The 14,822-nt window shown below is 42.6% G+C and overlaps 1 protein-coding gene and 1 non-coding gene across 5 annotated transcripts in view; both read right to left on the bottom strand.

The window, feature by feature from the left end:
• The window catches only part of ASTN2 (astrotactin 2), a 1,092,638-nt gene that overhangs the window by 632,497 nt on the left and 445,319 nt on the right, over window positions 1–14,822 (bottom strand). For all 4 annotated transcript variants that reach the window (XM_055128058.1, XM_055128127.1, XM_055128183.1 and 1 more), the window contains one exon: window positions 1,448–1,615. In XM_055128058.1, the coding sequence (XP_054984033.1) occupies window positions 1,448–1,615 (168 nt within the window). The remainder of the gene's footprint in view (window positions 1–1,447; window positions 1,616–14,822) is intronic.
• LOC129401356 (U6 spliceosomal RNA) lies at window positions 13,036–13,141 on the bottom strand. Its single transcript, XR_008628286.1, has one exon. It is a non-coding gene; the product is annotated as a U6 spliceosomal RNA (small nuclear RNA).

Below are 14,822 nucleotides of genomic sequence, written 5' to 3'. Positions count from 1 at the left end.
ATCAGCTCATCAAAGAGCTGGTCACAGCGTTTATGTAAAAATACTCAAAACTCTGAGTAAAAGTTAAAGTCCCCATCATCCTTTTTTAAAGTGGTTTTCATAATCCTTTCCTGGTTCTCATATTTGTCCCCTTTTCCTCTATTCCTGTCCTCTATCCTCCCACCCGACTCTATCCAGCCATGTCCCCCATCCAGCCATGTTGCTGGGCCTTTATGCTAGTGCCAAATCACCAACTCATTCCTCTGTTCCTGATTCCAGAATGGTGGCCAGAACTGTTCCTTACACCTAGAATGTCCTTCCCCCCAGTTAGTAGCTTAGCTTCCTCATGCCCAAGTTAAGACCCTTGCTTAAATGTCACCTTTGAAGAGCAGCCTTTCCTGACTATTCTCTATGCAATGATAACTTCCTTCCCCCTCACAATGAGCCTTCCTTGTCTTTGTATCTGACTTCCCCATCACACCCATCCCCAGCATGCAGTATCACCTGGCCATATCTATGGACCTGTCTGATACTATGGCCTCATACATATGACATCCTGCGACAACAGTCCTGCCACGGTGAATAGTGCAGTTGTACGATGCTTCTCACTAGAATGTAACTAGACATGGTTACATTCTATAGAATTAACCTATATTGTTCATTGCTATGTCCCCAGTTGCTAGAAAAATGTTTGAGTATATGAAATTATATAGGTATATACTCTGTAAGAGTATATGCCAAATAAATGGACATGTCAGGAATTTCCTATGCCTGATCTCATCTAATCCATCAGGTTCAACATAGTTTTCATTCTCTGCTACTCAGACAGAACAATGTGTCTGAAGGAGAAAAATAACTCAGATAGGTGGTTTCCTTTAACTAGCATTTCTATATTTGACACGAGTGCACTAGGGGAACCTGACGCCTAGCACCATGAGTACAGCTAACAACATTGTACAACGTACTTAAAAGGGGCTATCGTGCAGATCTTCACTTTGAGCAACATACATAAGAAAATAATTTGGAGAGGTGATAGAAATATAAACGAACTGTGGTGACATTTCTCATTACACACATGTATCAAATCATCATAGAACACACCTTAGACTTACACAATGGCTTATATCAATTATATCATAATAAAGCTGGAAAACGATTTAAAAAATCTAGCTAGTAAGACAGAGGGAGATCTGAGCTCAAGACGCCTTGTGGCATACGATTCTCTGCTCTGCTGAATGGAGGAGACATTCTCTGTAGTCTTATATCCTTCAGGTTCTGTCTCTCTGAGACCATTTTCTCTCTTGCTAGGTAGTAGCAGCACATGCTTTAACCAAAACTCAGTGCAGAGACCTTTACAGTCTAGTCTCTAGAGGTTACACATCTTGTCAGCCTCTTATCAACCAAGAGCATGAAGGCAGAGTGCAGACCACACAAGCCTTTTTATCCCCATCCCTGCCCCACGACTCACCGGTATCTGGGTCACAGAGCTGTTCACAGGCATCTGTCGTCCTCTGTCCGCAAAGGTCCCTCACCCATGGGGAGGTGGCATTGATCTGGTAATACAGAGACAGCTTGGCTGGATTTAACCAATCAGAAATGTCCAGGTAACTCCCTTCACTCACCACGAAGCTGCTCCCTGTAGATGAACAGAGAAGAAGACAGCTACTTTCTCCCCAGTCTTAGGATACAGGTTTGTCTTGCTGCTGTTGCAGATAGGGGTACACAAATTAACAATAGCACCTGTTCTCGGCAACCTATACACAATAACCATGTGCCATTTATCCTATCAACAAACAATAAGGATCAATCAGCAACAGACAGTTCAGTCTTGTGGTGAAGAGTTTTGGGTTCCTTCGGACTGAGAGTCTCAAGTTCAAAACCCAAATCTACTATTAGCAGCCACTGGTCTTGGACAAGTCACTCAATTCCTGTGGGCTTTGGTTGTACCACTTATATACAAGACTGTTAATGGAACGCACTTCCTGGTGTTGTAGTAAGAAAGGAATAAAATTAATGTAGACAAAGTGTTCAGGTATGTCTGACTTGTCCTAGCAAATAATGATACATTTTTTCACTATCACCAGGTGTGTAACTGGGTGATGTTGATGTGATGAATTGGACTGAGGACAAAGGGGAGAAAATTTTGCCCTCTTGCCCTCTCTCTCTCTCTCTCCCCCCCTCTCTCTCTCTCTCCCTCTGTGTGTGTGACTGTGTTTAATATGCATTAGAAAAGGAAGGAGGCAGTGGACAGAAAGAAAGAAAGAAAGAAAAAGAGATGAAATTAAAGAAATTTCTTGCCCCTCTAAGATAAAGAGCAGCATTTAGAAAATGAGAATGCCTTAATGTTGGAAAATAATAGGGAGAAACAGTTTGGGGCAAACTGCACCCTGTATCGCTCTATCACAACAGGATGGCTGTGACCTAGCTCTCACAGTTCTTGCCAAAGGGAGCTAAAACACCAATTGTTCCAGTTCTTTTGATTTTCTTCAAAAGAGGCTGAAAATTCACGTTTGCTATAATCGAGCATTTTAAAAGTGATAGCTTAAGGTTGTTCCTGAAAAATCTGTGCAGGCAAAACAAAAGATCCTAGCTTAACAGTCCATTCTCTCGAATGTCCCTTTACAACTCTCACACGCATACACATGAACAGACAAATACATATTCATATATAGAATATATATCATAGATAGACACGGACAAATATTCTTTGGGCAGCAAGGGAGAAAAGCCCATTCAGTGACCTCATGTGAGAATGTAAGTGTAAAAATACAGCAAAGGCATATTTTATTTATTTATTTTGCAAAGGCATATTTTATTTTATTTTATTTTTTTAAAAATTTTTTATTGAGTCACCATGTGGAAAGTTACAAAGTTTTCAGGTTTAAATCTCAGTTATACAATGCTCGAATACCCATCCGCAAAGGCATATTTTAAAAGAAAGAAATTTTTTTAAAGGTTGAAAAATGATTAGGATCACATGACTGGTTTTAGGAAGTAGTTCTGATCTCACAATATAGGCATTTGATAGGAGGATATTAAGTTGTTTCACTATCTTGCCTTCTCTCCCCACATTTGCTTCTCTCTACCTCAGTATCAACCCACAAAATATTTCCATGTATGCAATTCAAATTTCCCAAAGAGAGAGACAGATAATAAGCATCTATGGGATTGATAGCAACTGTTCAGTCAGGTCACATGAGCTGACCAACGGTTGGAATCTTACCAGCGCCACTACTAATCTGTGTATCAGTGAGCAATGACCATGAAGGTGGGACTATATCATACCTGACCTGGCGGTCTTGAGGTGCTTAGATTCCCTGGAAAGGATAAGGGCATGGAAGACAACGCTGATGTCTCTGACTCACTCAAATGGCTGGATTTATGCCATCCTCTTGGATGAGTTCCTCAGTCAGTGGACAATGTGATTTGGGATGAAGATAAAAAGAGGAGTTTCATGTGAAGCAGAAGAGTAGATATTATCAATCACAGAGGGGAAAAAAATGACCACATTTGAAGTTAGCCTCGAAAATTCTTGGCAGTTTCAGCAAAAACGAGTAAGTCTGCTGGATTCCATATTTCAAAATTCTGGCAAGAAAAGATATGCAAATCTATCTGTAAAGCCATATTTTCCCCTCTGGAACTAAGCCCGGGCAGAAACATGTCACATGGGTCCTTGTGCAAGGCACTAACCATCAGTATCAACTCCAGATTTATCTTTTCAAAAGCACAGTCATGCTGTTTAAATAGATAATTCTAGTATTTATTCTCACTAAAGACTGAAGAATGGATATTGAATTGTGTCCCAGGGCTGAGTTTGCTAATCCCAGTTCTTCAGAGTTGCCACACAATGCAAAGACAAAGAGAACAGAGTTATTAGCAAAATATATATTCAGATCTTCACTTTATAATTGACTAGCTCTGTGAACTTGGACAAGAAACCAAATCCTGGGTCATAAAAATCCTGGAGACCAACCCATTCCTTTGAGGGGTCATGGAAAGATTAAATGAGACAATGCATTTGTCTTAGATTGAATGAACCAGAAATATGACTCAGAGGTAGAGAATGGTGTGTAGGAGGTTTTCTGGAGTGTTCTATTGGAAAAGGAGGAAAAAGCAGAACTGTGCAAGAGGATGGAATTGTCATGCAAATGCAGCGAAGCTGATCTCCTTGAGAGCTACAGATAGGACTTGATCCCAACCAAAAAAGTATGTCAGGTCTTCGGCGTTAAAGGACAGTAGATAGAAGGGTTAGGAAGGTTGCTCTATAGTTGGAAGCCTTCTTCAAGAGCAGGTAGGGAAAGGACAGCTGGGATAGAGAAGGGATCACTAAGAAAATGATGGTTGGAGGAATTGGTTGGGATGGGAGATGTGTGCCGAAAGTAGATAAAGGACCAAACATTATAACCTCTCAGTATCTGCATTGCAAACCATAATGCCCAAAAGTAGAGAGAGAGGATGGGGAATATTGTCTGCCATGGAGGTAGTGGGAGGTGGGAAAGGGGGGGAATACTGGGGGTATTGGTGGTGGGGAATATGCACTGGTGGAGGGATGGGTGTTGGATCATTGTGTGATTGTAACTCAGACATGAAAGCTTGTAACTATATCTCACGGTGAATGAATAAAATTAAAAAAAATGAGTATCAGGGGCTGGAGTGATAGCACAGCGGGTAGGGCGTTTGCCTTGCACGCGGCCGACCCGGGTTCGATTCCCAGCATCCCATATGGTCCCCTGAGCACCGCCAGGGGTAATTCCTGAGTGCAGAGCCAGGAGTGACCCTTGTGCATCGCCAGGTGTGACCCAAAAAAAAGCAAAAAAAAAAAAAATGAGTATCAGGTCTTTGTACCTCAACATTAGCCATCCATAGACTGTGGACATTCCTTGGGGAAGTACATAAACAAATTAAGTGATCCATCTCACTAAAGAACATAATACAAGAAAGACTCAGAGTGAATGGTCAACCTTCCACATTTCTGGCAACTGAGAAATGAATGAGTACCCTAGTTCTTGTGAGAGTTATGGATACAGGATTCTAGTATCTAATGCAGGATGTAACATTCCAGGAACACCACAAAATCTCAACTAATAGGAGCTACTTGGATTACTATGTGGCTTTCCTACAAATTTGGAATGCAATGATTGAATGCAATGCCCACTACAGATCTCTTTCCAATGTGAGACATATGAGTCACTTTGGAAAAGATAGATTTGAAAGGAGGTTCTCCTCAACACCTCTTAGTAAAGATACTATATCAAGGCACACTGTTTGTTCAATGGTAGAGGGAGAGTTTCCTCTGATGACCTCTTCCATTCCTTAGAAAAACAAATGTATTAAATGTTTTGCACACCTGATCCTTGTATGAATCTTGGAGGAGAGGTATTGCCCCATGTTTTGTTTTGTTTTTAAAGGAAATTCTGAGGTTAAAAAGGAAATTGATTTAATCAAATTTTCACAGCTAAGAGGCCAGAGTCGAAACAGAACACAGGTTGTTCAGTATACAAAGCTGAAATATGCCCAATCTTCTCCCTGGGGAGTTGAGGGCTTCGGTTGGGTGTCAGGCAGAGAAGATTTCCTTCATTCCTTCACAACTCATCAATTAGTCACTATCCAAATAATTCTTAGTAAAATGTCTGGAACAGACAGAGTTGAGTGAATTCATTGTATTCAAGTTCCATGCTTGACTAGAAGGGAAGTACAGCTTCCTCCCTTATGGGGTTATGATGCAAAAATGCCTCTACTTTGATCCCCGAGTTTACGATTTTCACTCTGTGAAAGCCCGGATATAGGATTAGTTATTTAGACTCTCCAATTCTAACCACAAGCTGGAGCTTTACTATCATGGCTTATTTACCCCTCAGGCTTGTGATGTGGATGATTAAAACAGGGACTTCGAGGAAAGCCACAAGGGATGGGTGGGAGGGTGATCCTGCATCATATTATGAAAGGATGGTGTAATGTGTCATCACTAAGCTTTAATTCATGGTTTTATTGTACTAAGACTTATTAAGCCAGCTCTTGGGTAAGAAATGAGGATTAGGTAGACCACATTATGAAAATTACCAACAAGAGTGGTTACATGTGTTCACAAGTAACTATTGCTAAGAGGGCAGTAAGTAAGCATCTCTTTTCTAAAAGAGATGGATGCTGTCTCTGGTCACAATAGAAAGAGAAAAAGGATCAGACTGGAATCCTAGAAGAACTGGCTTCTAAGATAGATTTTGAAAGATACAGAGGAGAATCACAGTGGGTAGAAGTCCAAGGTGTCTTTTGCCCCTCTGGCTCACCTGGGACTGGGTTCATACGACTTTTCATTTCTCTAACACTCCCAAGGCATTCAATTCAACAACAGTTCTAAAAGCCATATTACACATAGACTCATTCATTAATTCATTTGAATAGCTATTAAGAGTCAGGTCCTGTCCCTAATGATGAGTACACATATATTATCTATCCTCCGACTTCTTAAAAGTTCTAAGAAGATAATCCAGAAATGGCAAATGTAAGCAAAACCCCAGTGCCATCTATTTTTTAATTGTGGAGTTTCCCCCATTCTTTTCTCATCCATTTCTAAAAGGCAAAAACCAGGCCTTTAACTACAGTTCACCCTTCAATTACCATAATGAGTAAGACAGAGTGGAACTTTATGAGATACTGAGATGTAGATGTGTTGCATCTATGTGTGTGTATGGTCACACGTGTGCATTTGTGTAATGAATGAGGGAGACAGAGAGGAAAGAGGACACAATAAAACCAAAGCATTGCCAGCTTCTGGGCCAATTCAAGCATGACTTTGGGATTAAAAATCTCATTAGACAAGAACAGCCATGCATTATCCCACGTGGCTCATGTTTCTCTTGTCTTTCCAATCTTATAGGTGTCCATAAGTGCTGGATCAAAAGTGGTCTCCCCTTTTCTGGATGCTCTGAGATTCTTCTGTGCTGAAATAGATCTCCCCAGAGAGCAATGACTCTGAATGGAATGTTTGCCAAAATCTGAACTTCCAAATGTCATGTTTCCTTATTTTTAAATATATATAAATAAATATATATATACACACACATACTTTTTCCCCTCTCAGTTGCTTGTGGGAATATACATCATCTAATTAGCCAAATGGATTTTCAGTTCAGCCCAATCATTTCCTTATCTAGCATCTGAAGCTCAGCGTTGCTCAGGGGACGGTACAGGCACGGAGGTCCTCATTAACTCTGATCTTCAATTACATTGATTATAAGCCTGCTTCTGTAATTGTGCAGCATAGATCAGGGGTGAGCTGGGAGCTCAGGCCATTCCGTCGTGTGCTCTAAAAAGCTGGAGGCACTTCAACCCCCCAAAGCAAGAGAAAGATATAGATGAGGACTAAAAATACCAGGGAAAGAGGTATCACTAGATAAAATTGCCTAGAAAGCCAGATAGCAGCTGCAAATCCCTTTCATTAAACCTTGAATCCTGAGACAGACTCCGAGAGGAACGAAGGCTAGGAGCTTTTCAAAGAAGGCTGTGGTCACAGTAGTGAATGGGGTGCAGAAGCAAGGAAGATAGCATGGCCGAAAGGAGGTCTTCACAAGTGAAACTTGGGGGACTTGGGGGGGTCAATTCTTTTTGACTCTCTTTTTCTCTTTCTTTGGGTGAAAAAATAAAAATCTAGTAAAGGAGTCCTGTCCTCTATTTCCATGTGGATCCATCTATGAGCAAGTCTCAGTTTGAAAGAAATGACATTCTGAGGCCCAGGATGAATACATGTAATGAAGTGCATACGAAATAAAGTCCTAGAGACCCATGAAGGACGCATCCACTCCCACTATTCTGCCCAGATGCAGAGCTTCAAGTCAGCCTTGAACACACACCACCATCTGCTCTAGAGGGAGAGCCACTTAAAGAGCGAGTGACCAACAGCTGCCAACAGGAAGTTAAAGCCAGCGGCTAGAGGGTTCGTGAAAGGGGTAGAATAAGCATGACTTTAGCAGAGCTTGCTGCTTCCACTGCAAATGCCTTTGAGTCATCAGCTCTCACTTTCCATAGCTTCATCTTCTAATCTTCACCTTTCAGTCCTCTTCTCTTCCACCTTCCTCATGGATCCACCGCGCCTTCCTCCGCCCCTAATGTCTCTGCCCACTGTGGGGTGAACTGAATCCAATCCAATTCAATCCTCAGGCTGAAATCTGAATCCTCCAGGGACTTAGAATGTTGGATATTTAAAAGAAAGGTTTGCAGAAGAAAATGAGGTTACAGGAAGTCAGCAGGGGAGGGGGTCCCTAATGCAACATGACTTATGTGCCTGTAAGAAGTGGATTTCAGAATAGAGACACAGAGGGAAGACTATGTGAAGATACAGGCCAGTGAGCAAGACAGCCACTAAGAAGCTCAGGAGAGAGGATGCAAAGTCCTGCCTCCTGTCCATGCCTTAATTTTCAATTTGTAGCCTCCTGAAGCGTGAGGACGTATTTTCTGCTGTTTCAGCCACAGGTTCAGTGCTATTTGCCATGATAGCCCCAGAAAACTCACAAACCATTTGTGTCTTACTTGACAACTCTCCTTAAGTCTGACATTTGCTCCACTTATTAACTTTTATTCGGTGACATGGATCCCAACAGATCACTTCTCAGAATAAAGTTTTCAATGTCTACAATGTAATGCATAATAATATAAAAGAAACTGATAAAGTACAGTTCTAAGAAAGAAAATCCTCAGAGCTTCATGGGGCCCAGGACAAAATGGTAGTCTGGATAAGCTCTTATTTTGCTGACGCTGGCTCTGATCTGGTTCCAGTCATTAGATAACAGAGGGAGCGGTGGCTCATTAAATGTGCAGTCCTACTAAGATGAGGATGAGTTGTAAATGATAAGAGGAAGGACCTTTGCAAAAAGTTGAGGTTTCCCTGTTTGTTGTTGTTGATGTTGCCCTTGTGTAGTGTTGCTGGGGGTATCTAGCTCAAGTCTCTTGTCTCTTGCATACAAAATGAGGCATGTGCTTTACCACTGAGTCAACTCTGGCAAACAGAGTAGCACCCACCCTCCCTCTCTCTGACTTTTGGGCCACACCCAGTGGTGCTCAGGGCTTACTCCTAGCTCTGTGCTCAAGGATCACTCCTGGTGAGACATAGGGTACCGCATGTGGTGCCAGTGAACAAACCCAGTCAGCCACAATCAAGGCAAACACCTTACCTACAGTAACTATTTTTTTTCAGGTTGCCAGGATTTAATTTAAAGTGTTAGAAAACTTTGTTTCTCTAGTTCAAAGTTTATCAACATTTTTACCCCTTTTTATTGCCCACTAAAGAGAATTTTTAGGCGGTAGAGTGATAGCACAGTGGGTAGGGCGTTTGCCTTGCACGCGGCCGACCGGGGTATGATTCCCAGCATCCCATATGGTCCCCCGAGCACCGCCAGGGCTGATTCCTGAGTGCACGAGCCAGGAATAACCCCTGTGCATTGCCGGGTGTGACCCAAAAAACCAAAAAAGCAACAACAACCAAAAATATAAAATAAAGAGAATTTTTAGACATTTTAAACAAACTGCATACCATTCATGAATTTAAATGCCACAGGGGTTGTATGTATACACATATGTGTATATATGTATATGTAATATGTATATATTATATGCACTATGTATGCATATATGTATATTAAACATATGCATATATATATATATATACAAAATAGTGTGCTTTTACTATACAAAAAAGTAAGATTTTCCTATGCTCTCCCTGCCCTGAAAATTAAAGCCCAGCTCCACTTAGGAGTACTGTGTTCACTGAGAATAGATGCTCTGGTCACAGCTCTTCTTTGGAGACAAGGGACAGAGGGTGAAGGAAAGAGACGGGTTTCCAAGACCCCACTGGATCAGTGAAATATTCATGACTCACAGAGTGAACCCATGTTGTATGGTTCTCTCCTTCTCAGCACCATGAGCGAGGGGAAGTTCTGAGAGGAGGACTTGTTCTCCCCAGACGCCCTAGCTGTAAAGGGCCAGGGCCAGACCACCAGTATCCAAGTGCTGTGGCTTCTCACTCAAACTCCGTCCCAGTATTTCATGAACACACCAGCGGGGCTCAGCAGGACGGTGCAAGGGCTTCGAGCCTTGCAGTTATCTGGTCACAGATTCATTCCCCTGGTGTCCCACACACAAGTGGCACTGATGCTCTTTGAGCTGGCAGCCAGGCTGTCTGGATCTCAGGCACTGCAAGCAATTTCTCGTTTTCCTAAACAGGGTACCCTAAACTAAAAGATGCCCCAAAGCCAGAAGTGTGACCTCAGGGAGCTCTGCAGTGACAGCAGGGATGTGGCATCAACCATCATCTGTGTGACCCCTGTGGGAGCAAGAGTGTAAGCAGCACAGCTGAAGGGGTACAGACCCTGGTGAGCTGGATGTGAGCACTGCAACCTGCCGTGAGCACCCTGGCGAGCACAGCTGTTGGGCAGGGGTGCACCCTTGATCAACGCAAGTTATGGGAGGAAGGAAGGATCAAAAGTACATTGAGAGAGAAAAAACCCTTCTCATCCACTACTCTGAAAAAAGAACAGAACCATGTTGGTGAGCAGCTAGAAGCCAAGTGCTCCCATCACTGAGGAGGGATCAGGCTGAAAATTTTGAGAAGAGCACATCAGAAAGGGAGCATGGCTATGGACGTGGGGTGGGAGAAGAGAAATAAGGAGATAGTGCTTTGGTATTCCATGTAAATTATTTCCCCTCCTAAAGCATGTCTAAGTCTGTATGTAGTTAGGAATAATCACTCTGGATAAGAACTGCGTGCTGAAAGCAGGTAAAGGAACAAATATGATAAGGGCAACGGGCAACCTCTCAGTATCAGTATCACTTACATTAAACCATAATGCCCAAAACAAGAGAGGGGAGAGAGAAGGGGAGGGGGGGGAGAGAGAGAGACAGAGAGACAGAGAAAGACAGAGAGACAGAGAGAGACAGAAAGAGAGAGATGGGGGGGGGAAGTACCTGCCTAAAGCAGGTAGTCTCGGGGAGGGGTTGGTGGGAGAGAAACTGGGGTCTTGGTGGTGAGAAATGGACACTGGTGCAGGGATGGATGTTGGATCCTTGCATGACTGAAACCTGATCATGAACAGCTTTGTAACTGTGTATCTCACGGTGACTCAATTAAAAAAAAAGTGTATCTAAGGCTCACATCCTCTCCCCCAGGCCCTCTGGTGGTTTTCCTTTATTTCCAGGCCCACATGTACTCTTGGCAGTTTTGTTTCTAGCATTTTATGTATACCCCCCCCCCCCCGCTTTACCCCCACACCTCAAACAGTGATCAAAGTCTGGCTAAAAGAAATATCTGCACAGACTTCCATATGTCTTTATGTATCCCTGGTTTTGCTTCAAAGTTGAGTATAGGGGGTGTTTGAATCTCGATGAAACAGGTTTGAAGTGTTGACATTTCAGAAACTTATTTTTTTCTCCCCAGGGTTATAACCAGGTACCCAGAGAGGCAACCAAGGAAAAGAACAAAGTCATGAAATACTTCTCATTTTCCTTTAAGTTATTTAAATTTTTAAAGGAATTCCTGGCTCAAGATTGAAAGCGGCTATTTGCTTTTAATTTAAGAATATATTTGTTTTTTATTTATTGAAATACTTTCCTCATGACTGCACTGGGAATTCATGCATCCAACCCAGCTTTAATTTTAGACTTTTTTTTTTTTAATCTAAGAGCAGTGCTGCTTACCAACCTGGTGGACAGTTGTTCCCCAAACACAAAATGTCCTTTTACACTGACTTGCTAATACTGAACAATCTCTCTTGTTTGCTGCCTAAGTAAAACAATGGTTAGGTCAGGAGACAAAGACACAGTCCAACAGCCAAAGATTAGAGCCAAGCACAGTCACAGAAGCTGACCCTGGAAAAATTCCCCCAATGCTTGTGGGCTTCCTGCATTTCCTTAGTTGTGCAATGGAAATAACACTGCAGACTCTCTGTGGCATGAAATATAATGCTTCTGGAACATCTGAGGACAGGGTCATACCTGGCTTAGGACCTCAGTACTACTGCTGTACAGAGGACAGAATGTGTTATGCAGGGGCTGGAGCAATAGCACACCGGGTAGGGCATTTACCTTGCACGTGGCAGACCTGGGTTCGATTCCCAGCATCCCATATGGTCCCCTGAGCACCTCCAGGGGTAATTCCTGAGTGCAGAGCCAGGAGTAACCCCTGTGCATTGCCAGGTGTGACCCCCCCCCAAGAAAAAAGCAAAAAAAAAAAGAATGTGTCATGCAAAAAATACATTCTCTATATAATTGTACACACATCCACCATAGTATTGTATGGTTCATGTATGTGCTCCAGGAAAATATGCCACTGCATGTATGCATAATTAATATGTCCAAATAAGCATAAAGAATTCCATGAATAATTCTGTCTCATATGAATGATGCCTTCTGGAGCTGTACAACAAGGTCCTCCTGCATGGTAAGCCAGACAACAGCTTCATGTAGAAGAGGGTTGAAGAAATGTCCTATAAGGCAAAAGCCCAGGTTTTGTATGTAGGAGTCCTGGGTTCCATTCTTGGAAGCACAAGACCCCAATAGCACTGAGCTAGGAATTGTGCTCAAGCACTGCAGGGTGTAATACTAAAATAAAATCAAGTTGATTTATTGATTGATGAAATTCGCCCTCTCCTACAAAGTATGTTCATTACCCATGAGCTTATTTTTTTAATTAAAAAGATTTTTTAAAAAATTACTGAATCAGTGTAAGATACAGAGTGACAAAGCTGGTCATGGTTGTGTTTCAGTCATACAGTGTTCCAACACCCATCCCTCCAGCAGTGTACATTTCCTACAACCAATGTCCTCAGTTTCTCTCCCACCACCCTCACCTCAGCCTGTCTAGATGACAGGCAATTTCCTTCTCTCTCTCTTCCCCACTCCCTCTTTCTTTCTCCTGCCCTCCATCTTTCCCTCCTTCTCTTTCTCCTCTCTCTCTCTTCCTTTAGGCATTATGGTTTGCGATACAGATACTGGGAGGTTATCATGTTTGTTCCTTTACTATTTTCAGCATGCATCTTCATCAGAGTGATCTTTTCTAACTATCTTTGTCATAAAAATATGGACGGCTTCGTGAATTCGCGTGCCATTCTTGTGCAGGGCCATGCTCATCTTCTCTGTATCATTCCAATTTTAGTATACATGATGCCAAAGTGAGCACAGCCCTGGACTTATTGATGGATTCTCCCAGCTGCTCCTCAATTTCCACCCAACCTGGCTGACGGATGCTTTTCAATAGACATGTCGGAGGGTAGGAATATTGGTAGACTTAACACAACAGTCACCTGAAGAGCAGTATAGTGAGTGTGGATGAAGCACAAACTTGGGAGTCCAGATATCTGATCACCCGTGCAAGGTTTATCATGAAATGATTATGTGAGAAACGTGTGCAAGTCCCCTTTACTGCAATTCACATCTTCATGTCTGACATGGGTATGATAACAGCTGCAGGCCATATTTGCAGATGGACAGAATAGAGAAAGATGAAATGTTGGCCACTCTCAAAACGAGCTTATATCCATTAACTGAGTCCTCCTGACAAGAGCTTTAGAGGCAATCACTGCTCTTCTAATCAGTTTTTTTTTTTTCAAATGCATAAACTGAGTCCCACACAGGGTGTGAAGTTTGCCCATGTCCACCCAGCTGCTGAGAAGACCTGTCTGATTCAGAATGACGGATGCCTCTTGCTGTGCAGAGCAAGAGAAGTACTGAATGTTATGAGTAACACAGCAAAAAGGACCCAAAAAGGACCCACAGTTAAGGCCCAGGAGTGAGTCTCCATGTGCTGGAAGACGCACTGGTGAAAACTAAGTGGTCTAATCCATCCTTCCTTCCTTGCTTCTTGTGTTTTGGGGCTACACTTGGCAGTGTGAATTCCAATCAGTGCTTGGAAGTGAGTCCTGGAAGTGATCGGGGGACCTTGTGGTGCTGGGACTGAATCCAGGTCTTCTACATGCAAAGCAATGTGTTCCAGCCCATTAGCTGCCCCTCCAGCACAGTGTGGTTCGATTCTTTGGTTTCCTCTGAAACAGATCAGAGGCACTGGACCCAAATCGCAGACAACACCATTTGTCATGCCATCCTTCCAATCACTGGGGGAGGCCAGGGGAGGCCTGATAAGTGCCAACATTGATGAGACACAGTGATCTGAGGAGATTTAATCTCCCTCAAAATGCTCCCTCTCCTCCAAGAGACATCAGCAGGTCCCAAATCTTGTCGTGCACGTGTGTTGATGCATCTGTTACGACAATGATGTCAGTGAAGTGCGTGTTTCCAGGGCACTGGGGCCAGAAGGGCAAGACAGCCCTGCAGATGGAGCCAGTCTAGGATGACTCTTCCTGGAGGGACACTCCAGATGTGGGAACAGCATGGATACGGGCCAGGGGCTTAGCTAGGAAGGGCATATGGGCAAGGAAGGGCTCCAGGGACTCTATCCCTTTCTTCATGCCATGCTTCTGCTTTCCCAAAGAGTGAAGAACATACTCATTAGTTGTCAAGAAAAGAAGATAGGAATAGTATGTACTTTTCATGTGCATCTATTTAACTGATGTGTTTGAATCAGTTCTGTGACTTCATACACCCTTTTCTTTATGCAGTCTCAAATCTTTTTATTTTATTGGCATTATACTAGTACTAATACTATTTTACTGCTAGTAGTTTGAATACTAATAGTATTATACTATAATAGTAGCAGCTGCAACAGTACTAATAGTGGTAGAAGTAATTTTATTAGTAGCGATAGTGATCATGATAATAGTAGGCATAGTGGTAGGAGCAGTAATAATAATGGTAGTAGCAACAGCAATAGTAATGATAACAGTATATTGGTGGTCGTGGTGGTA

Source organism: Sorex araneus, chromosome 1 (assembly GCF_027595985.1).
Source record: "Sorex araneus isolate mSorAra2 chromosome 1, mSorAra2.pri, whole genome shotgun sequence".
Classification (NCBI taxonomy): domain Eukaryota; kingdom Metazoa; phylum Chordata; class Mammalia; order Eulipotyphla; family Soricidae; genus Sorex; species Sorex araneus.
The sequence above is the reverse complement of the archived record's forward strand: the minus strand, read 5'-3'. Positions and strand labels throughout refer to the sequence as shown.